The sequence below is a fragment of the Zophobas morio genome, unplaced genomic scaffold (assembly GCF_036711695.1).
Source record: "Zophobas morio isolate AGI-343-1 ecotype UQ-CSIRO unplaced genomic scaffold, CSIRO_AGI_Zmor_V1 ptg000027l, whole genome shotgun sequence".
In the NCBI taxonomy this organism is placed as follows: domain Eukaryota; kingdom Metazoa; phylum Arthropoda; class Insecta; order Coleoptera; family Tenebrionidae; genus Zophobas; species Zophobas morio.
The window spans coordinates 1604191-1624703 of record NW_026972132.1 but is presented as its reverse complement, the minus strand read 5'-3'; the positions used below and the strand labels follow the sequence as shown (position 1 = coordinate 1624703).

The window sequence follows — 20513 nt, the reverse complement described above, 5'->3', positions numbered from 1 at the left end:
AAAAAGAGAATCTGAAAAAGCAAAAAAAGGTGCAACGAAACATTGAAAAACTCAGAAGATGAAAAAACTGAAAAATGGAAAGATTCTAAAGTCGACAAAATTGAAGAATGGAAATCGAAATGAAAAATTGAAAAACTGAAAAAATTGAAAATTTAAAAGAGAAAAAATCGAAAAATTGAAGAAACGAAGAACTGAATAATGAAAAAATGAAGAATCGAAACGTTGAAGAAATGAAAAATGCAAGAAACGAAAAATTCAAGAAACGCAAATTCCAAAAAAGATGGAATATCTAAAAAAAATCGAGAATCTGACAATCCAAAAAAGGCGCAATCAACCACTGAAAAAGACAAAGGACGAAAAAAACTGAAAAATGGAAAGATTGTAAAATCGACAAAATTGAAAGATTGTAAAATCGACAAAATTGAAGAATGCAAAATCGAAAAGAAGAAAGGGGAAATTGAAAAACCAAAAAAATTGAAAATTCAAAGGCCGAAAGTTGAAAAATTTAATAAACATAAAAAAAACATGGAGAATTGAAACGCTGAAGAAATGAAAAATTCAAGAGACGAAAAATTCAAGAAACAAAAATTGGAAAAATTGAAAAACTGAAAAATCTAAAAAAAAGAGAATCTGAAAAATCAAAAAAAGGCGCAACGAAACATTGAAAAAGTCAGAAGATGAAAAAACTGAAAAATGGAAAGGTTCTAAAATCGACAAAATTGAAGAATGGAAATCCAAATGAAGAAATGGAAAATTAAAAAACTGAAAAAATTGAAAATTTAAAAGACAAAAAATCGAAAAATTGAAGAAACGAAGAACTGAATAATGAAAAAATGAAGAATCGAAACGCTGAAGAAATGAAAAATGCAAGAGACGAAAAATTCAAGAAACGCAAATTCCAAAAATTGAAAAGATGGAATATCTAAAAAAAATCGAAAATCTGAAAATCCAAAAAAGGCGCAATGAACCACTGAAAAAGACAAAGGACGAAAAAAACTGAAAAATGGAAAGATTGTAAAATCGACAAAATTGAAGAATGCAAAATCGAAAAGAAGAAAGGGGAAATTGAAAAACCAAAAACTGAATAACAAAAGATGGAGAATTGAAACGCTGAAGAAATGAAAAATTCAAGAGACGAAAAATTCAAGAAACGCAAATTCCAAAAATTGAAAAGATGGAATATCGAAAAAAATCGAGAATCTGAAAATCCAAAAAAGACGCAATGAACCACTGAAAAAGACAAAAGACGAAAAAAACTGAAAATTGGAAAGATTGTAAAATCGACAAAATTGAAGAATGGAAAATCGAAAAGAAGGGGAAATTGAAAAACCAAAAAAATTGAAAATTCAAAGGCCGAAAGTTGAAAAATTGAAAAACCAAAAACTGAATAATAAAAAGATGGAGAATTTAAATAAAATTTCACGAGAGTGTATGTCGAATTTAAATGTTGTTTATTGCTCTTCTTGAAACTTTAACACTTGTTCAGTTGTAGTTTAAAATCAGAATCACAGAAAGTGAACATTTAAACAGAATTGAGGTTAAATAACACAGAAACACGTGGCGGAAGCGGAGTGCGCGGTTCCTTGTCGAGCTGGCTGCACAAAGGACGCATGCATTTTTTCAAAAAAAGATCGCATTACAAGGTTTAATTGGGCAATAAAATGCTCTATAACGTGGATTTACTTCCAAACAGTGTAATTATAGACCAAAAAACAGCCCAGGAAATGCTGAAGGTCTAAAATCCACAACCTATTTCGCAATAATTGTGCATTCACGTGCGGATGATTTTTGCGCAGTGAGCTGTTTGAACAATTTTGATAATAAAATATTTGCTTTGTGAGATTAATGTTTGCACGAAATTCCAGAACAAACTCCACGCGAAAGTTAATGTTTAACAAGTGCGTAATGCTCTTCCAACCCAAGAACAAAGTAATTCCCCAAGTTCGTCCTAATCAGGACGTTGAAACATTCATCACATCGTATATCACACATTTAAATCCTGTCTGCTGAATAATAAATTAATCGCGAGTGACACGAACACACCACGATAACGCTCCATATTGCAACGGAAGACGAAAAATACAACCGATTTCAATTATCTATAATTTTTTGTTACTTAAGTAAACACGTGATATCTTAACTATCCACTGAAAATGATTTAATTGGTTGCATCACTGCACTTAGTTCGTGTAGTGGCTTAAATGGAAATGGTTTAATTGGTTACAGTTGCGTTTCTTACGTAAGCGGCGTTTCGTAAGCGCTGAATAGGTTTTTTTTTAATTAAAATTTAATGAAAGTGGTTTGGCATTTCGTTCTGATTCGTCAAACGCAGATATAAAAAAATTAACGATGATTGATTTTGGTAATGCGTTATTGTGTTTAATAAGAACTCTGGACAATGAGAAATCGATCATTTTATTGAATTCCTGGGCTTATTGCTAGCGGAAAATTTCACGGAATTTGTAACTCTGCAGACAGTACTCCTGAAAGTACTGCAACCCACAATACGTAATTATGTACAAAATAACGGAAACTTACACAGTTCGAGATTATGCTACAAGGTAACGACTGTGTTTACGCGTTTGTGTTAAAACAAAACAATAGAGTGGTACTTATTGTTGTCCTCGCTAAGTACTCACGATTATAAAAAAATAAATGTCGCTGAATACAATAATACGAAAAACACTCACCGCTTCCGCTCAACACCGACTCCTCACGATTATACCCATACACCGTGTTCTCGCTCGCCGTGTAAAACGGCATCGGCATGTACTCCAGAGGGTTGTACGTCCCGCTGTACGGCATATAGTTGGGGACGTTCGGGAGCGGCCCCACCGAGTCGGTGTCCCCCTGGATCTTCAGATTGCTCATCGCCGAACACAGATCCCCGAAGATGTAGTAGCATTGCTCCGAGAAGGTGATCTTGTTCACCGTGTGCCTTATGAAGCCGGCCTTGAGCAGGTGCGACGCGTACTTCCTGGCGTCCCTCCGTTCCTGGAACCCCTCGACGTGCGCCAGGAGCCAGTCGATCATGTCGGTGCCGATGAAGGCGTTGGGTATCGTTATTTTGAGCCACATCCTGTCCCGGATCTCCAGGCCGCTGTCGGGCCGCTGCATGGCCTGTACTACCGTGGACATGGGCGTGTTGACGGTGAGGGGTTCCTCCAGATCTGGAAAGCCTAACGACGAGAATAATAACAAGCTTTTTTATCAAAATCATTCCCGATATTTTCTCAAAATGGTCTATTTTCTACAATATGATCATTTCTCAAACATAGGGACTTTGCAGTTAAGCTCCGCCCACCGATCTCATAACGAATAAAAAATGCACCAAAATTGAGATCGGGGCGGGTGGGTGGGGCCTAATTTTTGACTTTTTTTTCTTAATATGTGTAGTTTTCTTTCAACATGATACTTAAAACACGTTCAACATGGTATTTTCTTGTAAAGAAATATGAACTTTATATTTAAGCTCCGCCCTCGCGCCTCACGACGAATAAAAAATTAATCACAATTGAGATGGGGCGGGTGGGTGGGGCTTATTCAAGAATTGAAAAATCGAAAAACCGAGATGTCAATAAATCGAAACATCAAGAAATGGTAAAATACGAGAATTGGGGAATTAAAAAAAAAATAGAAGAATTGAAAAACAAATATAGAACAGAAAAATTATAATGTAAAATTGAAAAATCGAAAAGTCGAAACACTGAGAATCCAAAAAAAAAAAAAAACGAAAAATTGCAAAATAGGAAAATTGCAGAATCGAAAAATTGATCGAAAAATTTAGAAATCGAAGAAGCAAAAATTGAGGAATCGAGAAATTGAAAAGTCGAAAAATCGGGAATCAAAAACCTGAAAAATTGAAACTTTGAAAAGTCAAGGAAACGAAAAATTAAAAAAAACATGTATAAAACGAGAAATTGAGAAATCAGTAAACTTTAAAACTCGAAAAATTAAAAATTGAAAAAATCTCAAAATTGAGTAGAAAATAAGAAAGATTAATCACAATTGAGATGGAGCGGGTGGGTGGGGCTTATCCTTTGATTTTCTTAGTACATATATCTAGTCTTCTCGATAAACCGAAAAATCTAAAAATTAAAAAACTGAAAAATTTTAAATAAAAAAATAAATAAATAAAAAGAGAGAAATTGAATAATAAAAAATCGAAACATCGGAATCTCGAAAATTCGAGAAATCGAAAAATAAAGAAATTAAAGAATCGAAATTTTGAAAAAATCCGAAACTGAAATATCGAAAACTTGAAAAGTGAAAGAAAAGTTTAAGAATAAAAATTTTTACCAAAACTGAAAGATCGAAAAATTGAGGAATCAAAGTCGAAGAATTTAAAAATCGAAAAACCGAGATGTCAATAAATCGAAACATCAAGAAATGGTAAAATAGGAGAAATGCGGAATTAAAAAAAAATAGAAGAATTGAAAAACAAATATAGAACAAAAAAATTAAAAAATCAAGAAATCGATAAGCCCAAAATTTAAAAAGAAGAAAACTTATAATGTAAAATTGAAAAATCGAAAAGTCGAAACACTGAGAATCCAAAATTAAAAAAAAAACGAAAAATTGCAAAATGGGAAAATTGCAGAATCGAAAAATTGGAAAAAAAACGAGAAATTGAAAAATTCCAAAGCTGAAATGCCGAAATACTTGGGAAATCCAAAAATTGAAAAATTTAGCTCGAAGAAGCAAAAACTGAGGAATCGAGAAATTGAAAAGTCGAAAAATCGGAAAGTTGAAAAATCAAAAACCTGAAAAATTGAAGAATTCAAAAATCGCAACTTTGAAAAGTCAAGAACACAAGAAAACGAAAAATCAAAACATGGTTAAAACGAGAAATTGAGAAATCAGTAAACTTTAAAATTCGAAAAATTAAAAATTGAAAAATTCTCAAAATTGAGTAGAAAATAAGAAAAATCAAGAATTCGAAAAATCTAAGTCGAAAAATAAAAAAAATTGGTTCATCGAGACTGCACGGGTGGGTGGGGCTTGTCCTTTGATTTTTTACTACATATATCTAGTTACCTAGTCTTCTTTCAACATTTAATTGTGTTTTACATATCTTGTCCTTGAAAATAGGTATACATTAAGAAAAATAGGGCAATAAATTAAGCCCCACCCACCCGCCCCTATCTCAATTGTGATGAATTTTGTATTCGTTGTCAGACAGAGGGGCGGAGTTTAATTGCAAAATCCATATTTTTCTACAAAAATTCTACAACTGAAAAATCGAAAAATCGCAAAGTCGAAAAATTGCAAAATTGCAAGATTGAATAATAAAAAAAAATTGGAAAATCAAAAAGTCGAAAAATCGAAGAATCGAAAAATTTAGAAATCGAAGAAGCAAAAATTGAAGAATCGAGAAATTGAAGTCAAAAAGTTGAAAAATCAAAAACATGAAAATTGAAAAGTCAAGTAAACAAAAAACAGAAAATCAAAACATGGATAAAACGAGAAATTCAGAAATCTGTAAACTTTAAAACTCAAAAAATTAAAAATTGAAAAATTGAAAAATCAAGAATTTTAAAAATCGAAAAATTAAGATATCGGAAAATCCAGCAATTGAAAAATTCCTAAAATTGAAATGCTGAAAAATTAAGAAATGGAAAATATGAAAAATCGAGAATTCGAAAAATCCAAGTCGAAAAACAAAAAATTTGATTCCAAACTGGGTGGGTGGGTGGGGATTAATTTTTGACTTTTTTTTCTTAACATGTGCAGATTTCTTTCAACAACAGGATACTTAAAACATGTTCAACGTGGTATTTCCTTGTAGAGAAATATGAGCTTTGCATTTAAGCTCCGCCCTCCCGCGTAACGACCAATAAAAAGATTAATCACAATTCAGATGGGGCGGGTGGGTGGGGCTTATCCTTTGATTTTCTTTATACATATACATAGATTTCTTTCAACAATAAAAATACTTCAAATATTGAAAAATTCCGAAACGAAATATCGAAAACTTGAAAAATGGAAGAAAAGTTTAAGAATCGAAAAATTGCCAAAATGAAAGATCGAAAAATTAAGAAATCAAAGTCGAAGAATTTCAAAAATCGAAAAACCGAGATGTCAATAAATCGAAACATCAAGATCTTTAATCACGAGATTAAAGAAAAAAATAGAAGAATTGAAAAACAAGATGTAGAACTGAAAAATTAAAAAATCAAGAAATCGAGAAATCGATAAACCTAAAATTTAAAAAGTAGAAAAATTAAAATGTCGAAAAATTGAAAAATTTTAAATTCTACAATTGAAAAATTGAAAAATCGAGAAGTCGAAACACCGAGAATCCAAAATAAAACCGAAAAATTGCAGAATCGAAAAACTGAAGAAAAAAAGAGAAATTGAAAAATTCCAAAGCTGAAATGGCGAAAAACTGGGAAATCCAATTGAATAATCAAAACATTGGAAAATCGAAAAGTCCAAAAATCAAAGAAGCAAAAATTGAAAAATTCAAAAACCGAAAAATCGAAACATTGCAAAAAGTCAAGAAAACAAGAAAACGAAAAATCAAAACATGGATAAAACGAGAAATTGAGAAATCAGTAAACTTTAAAACTCCAAAATTAAAAATTGAAAAAGCGAAAAATCAAGAATTTTAAAAATCGAAAAATCAAAAACCCGAAATTCGAAAAGTCGAAAAATTGAAAAATTAAGACATCGGAAAATCCAGAAATTGATAAATTCCCAAAATTGAAATGCTGAAAAATCAAGAAATGGAAATTATGAAAAATCGAGAATTCGAAAAATCCAAGTCGAAAAACAAAAATAACTTTGACTTTTTTTTTTCTTAACATGTGCAGATTTCTTTCAACAACACGTTACTTAAAACATGTTCAACATGGTATTTTCTTGTAGAGAAATATGAATTTTGCATTTAAGCTCCGCCCTCCCGCGTCACGACCAATAAAAAGATTAATCACAATTGAGATGGGGCGGGTGAGCGGGGCTTATCCTTTAATTTTCTTTATACATATACATAGACTTCTTTCAACAATAAAAATACTTGAAATATTGAAAAATTCCGAAACGAAACATCGAAAACTTGAAAAATGGAAGAGAAGTTTAAGAATCGAAAAATTGCAAAAATTGAAACATCGAAAAATTAAGAAATCGATAAGCCCAAAAATTAAAAAGAAGAAAAATTATAATGTAAAATTGAAAAATCTAAAATTCTCCAATTCAAAAATTGAAAAATCGAAAAGTCGAAACACCGAGAATCCAAAATAAAAAAAAAAAACGAAAAATTGCAAAATGGGAAAATTGCAGAATCGAAAAATTGAAAAAACAAAAACCGGAAATTGAAAAATTGCAAATCTGAAATGCCGAAATACTGGGAAATCCAAAAATTGAAAAATTTAGCTCGAAGAAGCAAAAATTGAGGAATCGAGAAATTGGAAAGTCGAAAAATCGGAAAGTTGAAAAATCAAAAATCTGAAAAATTGAAGAATTGAAAAATCGCAACTTTGAAAAGTCAAAAAAACAAGAAAACGAAAAATCAAAACATGGATAAAACGAGAAATTGAGAAACCAGTAAACTTTAAAACTCGAAAAATTAAAAATTGAAACATTCTCAAAATTGAGTAGAAAATAAGAAAAATCAAGAATTCGAAAAATCTAAGTCGAAAAATAAAAAAATTGGGCGGGTGGGTGGGGCTTATCCTTTGATTTTTTACTACATATATCTAGTTATCTAGGCTTTCTTCAACATTTAATTACTTAAAATATCAAATGGTGAATTTGAGGTTAGAATTATGTTTTAAATATCGTGTCGTAGAAAATAGGTATACATTAAGAAAAAGAGGGCAATAAATTAAGCCCCACCCACCCGCCCCTATCTCAATTGTGATGAATTTTGTATTCGTTGTCAGACAGAGGGGCGGAGTTTAATTGCAAAATCCATATTTTTCTACAAAAATTCTACAACTGAAAAACTGGAAAATCGAAAAGTCGAAAAATCGAAGAATCGGAAAATTTAGAAATCGAAGAATCGGAAAATTTAGAAATCGAAGAAGCAAAAATCGAAGAATCGAGAAATTGAAAAGTCGAAAAATCGGAAAGTTGAAAAATCAAAAGCCTGAAAAATGGAAGAATTGAAGAGCCGAAAAATCGAAACATTGAAAAGTCAAGAAAACAAGAAAACGGAAAATCAAAACATGGATAAAACGAGAAATCAGTAAACTTTAAAACTCAAAAAATTAAAAATTGTAAAAGCGAAAAATCAAGAATTTTAAATATCGAAAAATTGAAAAATCAAAAATTCGAAATTCGAAAAGTCGAAAAATTGAAATGCTGAAAAATTAAGAAATGGAAAATATGAAAAATCGAGAATTCGGAAAATCAAAGTCGAAAAAAAAAATTGATTCATCGAGACTGGGCGGGTGGGTGGGGCTTAATTTTTGACTTTTTTTTCTTAACATGTGCAGATTTCTTTCAACAACAGGATACTTAAAACATGTTCAACGTGGTATTTCCTTGTAGAGAAATATGAGCTTTGCATTTAAGCTCCGCCCTCCCGCGTAACGACCAATAAAAAAATTAATCACAATTCAGATGGGGCGGGTGGGTGGGGCTTATCCTTTGATTTTCTTTATACATATACATAGATTTCTTTCAACAATAAAAATACTTCAAATATTGAAAAATTCCGAAACGAAATATCGAAAACTTGAAAAATGGAAGAAAAGTTTAAGAATCGAAAAACTGCCAAAATAAAAGATCGAAAAATTAAGAAATCAAAGTCGAAGAATTTCAAAAATCGAAAAACCGAGATGTCAATAAATCGAAACATCAAGATCTTTAATCACGAGATTAAAGAAAAAAATAGAAGAATTGAAAAACAAGATGTAGAACTGAAAAATTAAAAAATCAAGAAATCGAGAAATTGATAAACCTAAAATTTAAAAAGTAGAAAAATTAAAATGTCGAAAAATTGAAAAATTTTAAATTCTACAATTAAAAAATTGAAAAATCGAGAAGTCGAAACACCGAGAATCCAAAATAAAACGGAACAATTGCAGAATCGAAAAACTGAAGAAAAAAAGAGAAATTGAAAAATTCCAAAGCTGAAATGGCGAAAAACTGGGAAATCCGAATGAATAATCAAAACATTGGAAAATCGAAAAATCGAAGAAGCAAAAATTGAAGAATTGAAAAACCGAAAAATCGAAACATTGAAAAGTCAAAAAAACAAGAAAACGGAAAATCAAAACATGGATAGTACATATTACTAGTCTTTTTTCAACAATTAATTACTTGAAATATCAAATAGTAAATTTGAGGTTAGAATTATGTTCCAAATACCGTGTCGTTGAATATAGGTATACATTAAGAACAAGAGGGCAATAATTAAGCCCCACCCGCCCGCCCCAATCTCAATTGTGATGAACGTTTTATTCGTTGTCAGACAGAGGGGCGGAGTTTAATTGCAAAACCCATATTTTTCTACACAAATTCTACAACTGAAAAATTGAAAAATCGCAAAGTCGAAACACCGAGAATCCAAAATAATAATAAAAAAAACAAAACAAAACGAAAAATTTAATAATAAAAAAAATTGGGAAATCGAAAAGTCGAAAAATCGAAGAATCGAAAAATTTAGAAATCGAAGGAGCAAAAACTGAAGAATCGAGAAATTGAAAAGTCGAAAAATCGGAAAGTTGAAAAATCAAAAACCTGAAAAATGGAAGAATTGAAAAGCGAAAAATAGAAACATTGAAAAATCAAGAAAACGAGAAAACGGAAAATCAAAACATGGATAAAACGAGAAAGTGAGAATCAGTAAACTTTAAAACTTGCAAAATTAAAAATTGAAAAAGTGAAAAATCAAGAATTTTAAATATCGAAAAATTGAAAAATCAAAAACTCGAAATTCCAAAACTTGAAAAATTAAGATATCGGAAAATCCAGAAATTGATAAATTCCCAAAATTGAAATGCTGAAAAATTAAGAAATGGAAAATATATAAATCAAGAACTCGAAAAATCGAAGCCGAAAAATCAAAAATTGATTAATCGAGATTGGTCGGGTGGGTGCGGCTTAATTTTTGATTTTTTTTTTCTCATCATGTGCACGTTTCTTTCAACAACAGGATACTTAAAAAATGTTCAACGTGGTATTTTCTTGAGAAATATGAACTTTGTATTTAAGCTCCGCCCTCCCGCTTCACGACCAATAAAAAGATTAATCACAATTGAGATGGGACGGGTGGGTGGGGCTTACCCTTTGATTTTTTTAGTACATATATCTAGTTATCTAGTCTTCTTTCAACAATTACTTAAAATATCAAATAGTAAATTTGAGGTTAGAATTATGTTTTAGATATCGTGTCCTTGAAAATAGGTATACATTAAGAAACAGAGGGAAATAAATTAAGCCTCACCCACCCGCCCCTCTCAATTGTGATGAACTTTTTATTCGTTGTCAGATAGAGGGGCGGAGTTTAATTGCAAAATTCATTTTTTCTACAAAAATTTACTATTTTAAACATGTTTTAAGTTTCCTCTTCTTCTTTTCTTCAATTTTTAAGTTTTTGTTTTTGTTGACAAAATTACACCTGTTTGTATTGGTTTCCATTAGCCCCCCGTCCCAATAGTGATATTTTTAAATAAAGTAATAATTTCTTTCATCAAAATTTATTAAATCAGTCTTATCTTAGTAAGTACTAGCCCCGCCCACCCGCCCTTTATTTTCTTTGAGAGAAAATTATATAGACGATATCCATCGTTTGTGCTATTATTACAATAATTAATTAAATTACAAACATTAAAAAAAATAACTTTGAGTTTTTACTTCAAAAAATGACAAATTACAACAAATTGTAGCTAGACGGATTGCTGCAATGACATAACCTCAATTATTTAGACATTGAAGCTGTCATTCGTAGCCACACACTTAAAAACGACATAATACGTCAAGGCACTCTAGACTAGTTACTTACGTTCGTTCGCTGGTATTGTACTGGTGATAGAAGTGCTAGAAACCGTGGAACTACTAGGGGGGCGGGCCACCGGATCGCCCCTGACCGCCGCCGTGTGCGCCACCCAGGCCCCTACAAACCACCAAAAATAAACAAACCTAAAACCCATTTACAAACAAAACCTGGATCTATAGGCCGCACTGGTTCAGTTCTAGGAATAGTAAAATAGCCCTTGGGATTGGGGTCCCAACATTTGGCAACTACAAGTTTGATTGGTCTGAAAAAACCAATTTAAAAACTACCACAAAACATTTCAACCAATCAACCCACCCTGGTTTCTGGACCACCTCCCGCAGCACCCGGACCGCCTCGTCGTTCGACATATTCTCGAAATTCACGTCGTTGACTTGCAAAATCATGTCCCCCGGCTCTATCCTCCCGTCGAGAGCGACGGCCCCCCTACGGCACAGATTAGCGTTTGTCGGATTTTGGATAGGTCGGCGCTCACCCTTTCATGATCGAGCCCACGTAGATGCCCCCGTCGCCCCCCTTATTGCTCTGGCCCACGATCGAAATCCCGAGGAAGTTGACGGTGTCCATGTTGAGGGTCACCGTGATTATGTTCAAGGACATGGTCGAGTCGGTGATGCTCGAGTACGACGACGTCCTCGACATCGCCTGCATTCGTTGTTTCCGCCGGCGCTGGGGTCGCTTGCGCCCGGCGACGTGCAGTCTGCTCACGCTCGAGCATTCCGAGAGCGCCGTGTGGCGGCCGGTCGTCTCGGATTGAAAGCTTGTGGTCTCCAAGTCGGAACTGACTATGGATGCAGTCTCATAAACTCTGGAAAGGAAAATCGTGACGGGTTATTGTTCCCGCAACACCGCTGAAATTTCGACGACAGGTTTATTTTTTTTAGTTTTTGATATTTTTTAGCAACATCTAGTTTCTGAAAATTTTGAAAAGATTTTAAAATCAGAAAATTTAAAACTAAAAGTCCTAAATATTATAAAAATTTCAGGGAATCCCAAGATTCCAAAGATTCAAAAAGTTACAAAGCTTTCATAGCTTCCAATGATTCCAACTTCTGGAAAAATTCCAAATATTCGAAAACTTAAACATTCCAAGGATACCAAAAACTCCAAGGACTACAAGGATTTCAGAAATTTCAAAAATTCCAGATATTTCACAGATTTCAGATAATTTAAAAATTGTAAGGATGCTAAAAATCCAAAGATCCAAAAAAATTTTAAATTTCAGGAATGCTGAAAATATATAGTTCTAAAGATTATAGAAATTAAAGACCCTACTAATTAAGATCTCAAATACTCTAAAATTTTAGAATCCGAGGATAACAAAAGCTCTAAGAGCTACAAAGATTTCAGGAACTTCAAAATTCGCAGGGAATCCCAAGATTTTAAATACATACTGTCAAAATACTAAAAATCCAAAGATCCAAAAGATCTTGAACATTCTAGAATTACTGAAGAGTTTAGAAATTCTGAAAATCTAAAACTTTCAAAGCTTACAGAAATTTGAAGGATACTAAAGACTCCAGAGATTCTAAAAACCTTAAAGATCCTATAAATTAGAAAGATAATAGAAATTTTACCAAACTTTTGAAAACATTTCAAATATTCTAAATTTTCCTTAAATTTTCCAAGGATGTCAAAAACCCTTTCAAAAATTCCGGAGATTCCACATATTCCAGATATTTTAAAAATTGTAAAAATGCTAAAAATTCAAAAGCCCAAAAGATCTTTAAAATTCTCGAAATACTGAAGAATTTAGAAATTTTGAAAATCTGAAACGATACTGAACAAATCCTGAGATTCTAAAAATGTTGAAGATCCTATTATAAATCATGAAGATTAGAGAAATTTTACCGAACTTTCGAAATGATTCCAAATATTTTAAAATTTAAGGATTCTAAAGAAGTCAAAAACCCTCAAGGACTACCAGGATTTCAGGAAATTCAAATACTCCAGAAAAAACAAAGATTCCAGATATTTTAAAAATTGTAAAAATGCTAAAAATCCAAAGATCCAAAAAATCCAAAAGTGTATAAATGCTGAAAAAGTAAAAGTTCTGAACGTTATACAAATTTCAGGGATTCTAAAGATTCCAAAGTTTCGAAAGCTTTCACAGATTCTAACGATACCAAAGATTCCAGAAATTCTAAAATCTAAAAGATCCTGTAAAGTATAAAGACTAGAGAAATTTTACCGAACTTCTGAAGTTATTCCAAATATTTCTAAAACTCAATGAGGATTCCAAAAATGCCAAAAACTATCAAGGACTAGAACTATTTCGGGAATTTCAAAGATTCCGGAGATCCTAAATACCAGATATTTTAAAAATTATAAAAATGGTAAAGATCCAAAACATCTTGAAAATTCTAGAAATGCCGAAAAAACTAAAAGTTCTAAAGGTTATACAAATTTCAGGGATTCTAAAGATTCCAAAGTTTCCAAAGCTTTCACAGACTCTAATGATACCAAAGATTCCAGAAATTCTAAAATCTTAAAGATCCTATAAATTATAAAGACTAGAGAAATTTTACCGAACTTCTGAAATTATTCCAAATATTTCTAAAACTTAATGAAGATTCCAAAAATGCCAAAAACTCTCAAGGACTAGAACGATTCCAGAAATTTCAAAGATACCGAAGATTCTAAATACCAGATATTTTAGAAACTGTAAAAATGCTGATGATCCAAAGATCCACAAGATCTTGAAAATTCTAGAAATGCTGAAAATCGAAAAGTTCTGAAGGCTACACAAATTTCAGGGATTCTAAAAACTCCAAAGTTTCCAAAGCTTTCACAGACTCTAATAATTCCAAAGATTCTAGAAATTCTAAAATCTTAAAGATCCTATGAATTAGAAAGATTAGAGAAATTTTTCCGATGTTCTGAAATTATTCCAAATATTTCTGAAACTCAATAAGGATTCCAAAAATGCCAAAAATTCTCAAGGACTCGAACGATTATCGGAATTTCAAAGATTCCGGAGAATCCAGATTCCAGGTATTTTAAAAATTATAAAAATGCTAAAGATCCAAAACATCTTGAAAATTCTAGAAATGCTGAAAAAATAAAAGTTCTAAAGGTTATACAAATTTCAGGGATTCTAAAGATTCCAAAGTTTCCAAAACTTTCAGAGACTAAAATGATACCAAAGATTCCAGAAATTCTAAAAACTTAAAGAGCCTATACATTACAAAGACTAAAAAAAATTTACCGAACTTCTGAAATTATTCCAAATATTTCTAAAACTTAATAAAGATTACAAAAATGCCAAAAACTTTCACGGACTAGAAAAATTTCAGAAATTTCAAAGATTCCGAGGATTCTGAATACCAGATATTTTAAAAATTGTAAAAATGCTGACGATCCAAATATCCAAAAGAGATCCTGAAAATTCTAGAAGTGCTGAAAATCGAAAAGTTCTAAAGGCTACACAAATTTCAGGGATTCTAATTTTACTGAACTTCTGAAATTATTCCAAAAATCCATAAACTTAATAAGGATTCCAAAGATGCCAAAAACTCTCAAGGGCTAGAACGATTTCAGGAATTTCAAAGATTCCGGAGAATCCAGATTACAGATATTTTAAAAATTGTAAAAATTCTAGAGATCCAAAACAACTTGAAAATTCTAGAAATGCTGAAAAAACTAAAAGTTCTGAAGGCTACACAAATTTCAGGGATTCTAAAAACTCCAAAGTTTCCAAAGCTTTCACAGACTCTAATAATTCCAAAGATTCTAGAAATTCTAAAATCTTAAAGATCCTATGAATTAGAAAGATTAGAGAAATTTTTCCGATGTTCTGAAATTATTCCAAATATTTCTGAAACTCAATAAGGATTCCAAAAATGCCAAAAATTCTCAAGGACTCGAACGATTATCGGAATTTCAAAGATTCCGGAGAATCCAGATTCCAGGTATTTTAAAAATTATAAAAATGCTAAAGATCCAAAACATCTTGAAAATTCTAGAAATGCTGAAAAAATAAAAGTTCCAAAGGTTATACAAATTTCAGAGATTCTAAAGATTCCAAAGTTTCCAAAACTTTCACAGACTCTAATGATACCAAAGATTCCAGGAATTCTAGAACCTTAAAGATCCTATGAATTAGAAAGATTAAAGAAATTTTTCCGGAGTTCTGAAATTATTCCAAATATTTCTAAAACTCAATAAGAATTCCAAAAATGCCAAAAACTCTCAAGGACTCGAACGATTTCCGGAATTTCAAAGATTCCGGAGAATCCAGATTCCAGATATTTTAAAAATTATAAAAATGCTAGAGATCCAAAACATCTTGAAAATTCTAGAAATGCTGAAAAAACTAAAAGTTCTAAAGGTTATATAAATTTCAGGGATTCTAAAGATTCCAAAGTTTCCAAAACTTTCAGAGACTAAAATGATACCAAAGATTCCAGAAATTCTAAAAACTTAAAGAGCCTATACATTATAAAGACTAAAAAAATTTTACCGAACTTCTGAAATTATTCCAAATATTTCTAAAACTTAATAAAGATTACAAAAATGCCAAAAACTTTCACGGACTAGAAAAATTTCAGAAATTTCAAAGATTCCGAGGATTCTGAATACCAGATATTTTAAAATTTGTAAAAATGCTGACGATCCAAAGATCCAAGAGATCTTGAAAATTCTAGAAATGCTGAAAATCGAAAAGTTGTAAAGGCTACACAAATTTCAGGGATTCAAAAAACTCCAAAGTTTCCAAAGCTTTCAGAGACTCTAATGATACCAAAGATTCCAGAAATTCTAAAGTCTTAAAGATCCTATAAATTATAAAGACTAGAGAAATTTTACCGAACTTCTGAAATTATTCCAAATATTTCTAAAGCTGAATAAAGATTCCAAAAATGCCAAAAACTCTCAAGGACTAGAACGATTTCAGAAATTTCAAAGATTCCGAAGATCCTAAATACCAGATATTTTAAAAATTGTAAAAATGCTGACGATCCAAATATCCAAAAGAGATCTTGAAAATTCTAGAAGTGCTGAAAATCGAAAAGTTCTAAAGGCTACACAAATTTCAGGGATTCTAATGACTCCAAAATTTCCAAAGCTTTCACAGACTCTAATGATATAAAAAATTCCAGAAATTCTAAAATCTTAAAGATCCTATAAATTAGAAAGATTAAAGAAATTTTACTGAACTTCCGAAATTATTCCAAATATTCTAAAACTTAATAAGAATTCCAAAAATGCCAAAAACTCTCAAGGACTGGAACGATTTCAGGAATTTCAAAGATTTCGGAGAATCCAGATTCCAGATATTTTAAAAATTGTAAAAATTCTAGAGATCCAAAACAACTTGAAAATTCTAGAAATGCTGAAAATCTAAAAGTTCTAAAGGTCATACAAATTTCAGGGATTCTAAAGATTCCAAAGTTCCCAAAGCTTTCATAGACTCTGATGATACCAAAAATTCCAGAAATTCCAGATTCTAGATATTTTAAAAACAGTAAAAATGGCAAAGATCCAAAGATCTTGAAAAAATTCTAGAAATGCTGAAAATCAACAAGTTCTAAAGGTTACACAAATTTCAGGGATTCTAAAGATTCCAAAGTTTCCAAAGCTTTCACAGAGTCTAAGGATACTAAAGATTCCAGAAATTCTAAAATCTTGAAGATCCTATAAATTAGAAAGATTAAAGAAATTTTACTGAATTCTGAAATTATTCCAAATACACTAAAACTTAATAAGGATTCCAAAGATGCTAAAAACTCTCAAGGACTAGAACGATTTCAGGAATTTCAAAGATTCCGGAGAATCCAGATTCCAGATATTTTAAAAATGGTAAAAATGCTAGAGATCCAAAACAACTTGAAAATTCTAGAAATGCTGAAAATCTAAAAGTTCTAAAGGTCACACAAATTTCAGGGATTCTAAAGATTCCAAAGTTCCCAAAGCTTTCATAGACTCTAATGGTACCAAAAATTCCAGAAATTCTAAAATCTTGAAGATCCAATAAATTAAAAAGATTTGAGAAATTTTACCGAACTCCTGAAAAGTCCAACTATTCTAAAACTTAAAGGTTCCAAGGATGTCAAAAACTCCAAGGACTACAAGGTTTTTAGGAATTTCAGAAATTCCAAAGATTCCACAGATTTCAGATAATTTAAAAATTGTAAAGATGTAAAAATTCAAATATCTAAAAAAATAAAATTAAAATCTCAGGAATGCTGAAAATCTAAAATTTTTAAAGATTATAGAAATCAGGGATTCTAGATTCCAAAATTTCCAAAGATGTAAAAAGTTACAAATCTTTCACAGACTCCAATTATTCCAAAGACTCCAGACATTCTAAAGACCTTAAAGATCCCAAATATTCTAAAACTTTAGTATTCCAAAGATACCAAAAGCAAGGATTTCAGGAATTCCAAAAATTTTGGGGAATTCACAGGTTCCAGATATTTAAAAAATTGTGAAGAAGTTAAAAATTCAAAGATCCAAAAAATGCCGAAAATATAAAAGATGTAAAGATTAAAGAAACCTCAAGGATTCTAAAGATTCCAAAATTTTCAAAGATGCAAAAGGTTACAAAGTTTTCACAGACCCCAATGGTTCTAAAGACTTCAAACATTCTAAAGACCTTAAAAAATCCCAAATGTTCTAAAACCTTATTCAGGGATTTCAAAAATTTCAAAGATTCCACAAGTTTCCAAATAATTTAAAAATTGTAAAGATGCTAAAAATCTCAAAAAATCCCAAAAATATTTAAAATTCTAAAAATAGTGAAGACCTTGACAATGCTGAAAATCTGAAAATTCTCAAGATTATAGAAATTTCAGAGATTCTAAAGACTTCAGAGATTTTAAAGATCCTATAAATTAGAAAGATTAGAAAATTTTTACCGAATTTCTAAAAAGATTCCAAATACTTTAAAACTTGAAGGTTTCAAGCATGTCAACAACTCCAAGGACTACAAGGATTTCAGGAATTTAAAAAATTCCAAAGATTCCACATATTTAAGATAATTTAAGGGTGTTAAAAATTCAAAGATCTAAAAAAATAAAATAAAAATCTCAGGAATGCTGAAAATTTAGAAGTTTTCAAGATTATAGAAATTTCAGGGATTCTAAAGATTCCAAAAATTTCCAAAGGTGCAAAAAGTTACAAAACTTTCACAGATTCCAATTATTCCAAAGACTCCAGACATTCTAAAGACCTTAAAGATTCCAAATTTTATTTTCTCAAACTTCAGTATTCCAAAGACACCAAAAGCAAGGATCCTAGGAATTACAAAAATTTCAGAGAATTCACAGTTTCCAGATATTTTAACAATTGTAAAGATGCTAAAAATACAAAGAACCAAAAAATCTTTAAAAATCCAGAAATACTGGAGAGCCTAGAAATGCCGAAAATATAAAAGATGTAAAGATTATAGAAACCTCTAAATATTAGAAAATTTCCAAAGATTCAAAAGGTTACAAAGCTTTTACAGACTCCAATGATTCTAAAGACTCCAGACATTCTAAAGACCTTAAAGATCCCAAATATTCCCAAAACTTTAGGATTCCTAGAATACCCACAGTTCTAAAGGTTATAAGGATTTCAGGAATTTCAAAAATTTCAGAGATTCTACAAGATTCCAGATAATTTAAAAATTGTAAAGATGCTGAAAATCCCAAAAATGTAAAACATATTTAAGATTCTAGAAATACTGAAGAGCCTAAAAATGCTGAAAATCTAAAAATTCTAAAGATTATAGACATTTGAGATTCTAAAGGTTCCAAAGATTCAAAAAGTTAAAAACTTGCGCAGCTTCCAAAGATTCTAAAGACTTTAAAGGTCCTATAAATTACAAAATTTTTACTGAACTTCTGAAAAGATTCCAAATATTCTTAAACTTAAGGTTCAAAGGATGTCAAAAACTCCCAAGGACTAGAAGGATTTCCGGAATTAAAAAAATTTCAAAGATCCGCAGATTTTAGTAATTTAAAAATTGTATTTTAAAGACTAGAAAATTCAGGGATTCTAAAAATTCGAAAATTTCCAAACATGCAAAAAGACTCCAGACATTCTAAAGACCTTAAAGACCATAAAGATTCTAAAACTTTAGGATTCCAAAGATACCAAAAGAAGGATTTCAGGAATTTCAAAAACTCTGGGGAATCCACAGGTCCCAGATATCTTTTTTTTACCGACCTTTTGAAAAGATTCCAAATATTCTAAAACTTAAAGTTTCCAAAAACTCTTCAAGGAGAGAGAAATTCCAGGGATCCTTGAGATTTTAACAATTCCAAAGATTCTAAAGACTCTAAGACATTCTAAAGATCTTATAAATTAGAAAGATTAGAGAAAGTCCAAACTGTAACTCCGCCCCTCAAAAAACCCATGACGTCATATAAAATTTTGCTAAGTATTTTTCATCTTCATCTGTGATTTAATAACGAAAACTGTGTTAGTAACGACTCTTTCGCCTCTGTACCTTGGAAGGTGGCCGTTAATTCTGGGGGGATACTTGTGATGTCGTCTGCCCTGTCGTGAGCTGATAATGCTCTCTGTGTCCGTGCAGATGGACTCCGGCGCCTGCGGGGGCAGCCTCGGCTCCGACGGATGCGTGACGCTGTCCGTGCACTGGGAGCCCCCATCCGACTGGTTAGATCCGTCGGCTGAAACCAGCTGCCACACGAATAAAACTATTCGTAAAAAACGTGCCAAGACTCACCCAACTCACTACACGTCCATTAAAACACGGCAAATGTGCACTATCGTCGATAATTTCCTCTTTGACAACTCTGGAAATGAATGAATCGTTAAATTTTTAATGATCCAAGCTGTCAAAACAAGATTGATGTGTTTATGGTGCGGGCTAATGGCCCCCATAAAACCGTCAAAAAACCGCACAAAACCCGCAAAAACGGGCCACGGGGGCCTCCCAGCCCTCACCAACTGGAATATTACCCGAAATCGTCGTCCATCGACTTGAAAAAGAACTTGTAATTGGGACGATTTAACACATTTTTAAAGTCAGCTAAGGTCACTTTTTCCGGTGATATCGGGATTTTCACTAAATACGGCGTCTCCTCGTCGTCTATGTGGTAAATTACTTTCGTTTCATCCATTTTTTCCCCTTATTTTAAGAGAAAAACCACAGGGTTTGACAGGAGCAAAACACTTCAACACAACATGGCCGACATCATTAAGTCATCCCCACCCATCTGGGGGCAACAACCGGCAGCCGCCCCACGACGCCCCCGCCGGGGTGAGTGCCGACGTGCACGGTACCCCCTCGCATAGAAAAGCGCAGCGGGCCCAATCGCTGTGGAAATTGGGCGGAAATTGCGGAAAATGAGTTATCTTGGGCTGCAGAGGCCTGCGTTACCGGCCGCGCACGACATTTTTAAAAATCGAGAAATAATTTATGGTCCGTCTGGACGAAAGCTTCCCGGTGGTGTTTATTTCGGGATGAAAAATCGCCTTTGAGTGATTTATTATTCTAAGAAAATAAACTTTTGTTAGAAAATGACGATTATAAAATGGCTGCTTATGCAACCAACAATACGTCACTTAAAAAAAAGTTTCACTTCGTTTTATTATTTAA

General features: G+C 31.9%; 1 protein-coding gene across 6 annotated transcripts in view; it reads right to left on the bottom strand.

Moving 5' to 3' along the window:
• LOC135136847 (segment polarity protein dishevelled homolog DVL-3) overlaps positions 1–20236 on the bottom strand; it is a 33313-nt gene extending 13077 nt beyond the window's left edge. For 5 of the 6 annotated variants that reach the window (XR_010281758.1, XM_064066279.1, XM_064066278.1 and 2 more), the window contains exons 1-8: positions 19874–20236; positions 19638–19707; positions 19398–19591; positions 11439–11771; positions 11261–11389; positions 11113–11207; positions 10952–11062; positions 2691–3179 (exon numbers count right to left, since the gene is read on the bottom strand). Coding sequence is in view for 4 of the 6 variants with exons in the window: in XM_064066279.1 (XP_063922349.1) it covers positions 2691–3179; positions 10952–11062; positions 11113–11207; positions 11261–11389; positions 11439–11771; positions 19398–19591; positions 19638–19707; positions 19874–20034 (1582 nt within the window). In the remaining 2 variants the exon portion in view is untranslated. The remainder of the gene's footprint in view (positions 1–2690; positions 3180–10951; positions 11063–11112; positions 11208–11260; positions 11390–11438; positions 11772–19397; positions 19592–19637; positions 19708–19873) is intronic. The other variant, XR_010281759.1, reaches the window with a different exon arrangement.
• Between the last annotated feature and the right edge of the window lie 277 nt (positions 20237–20513).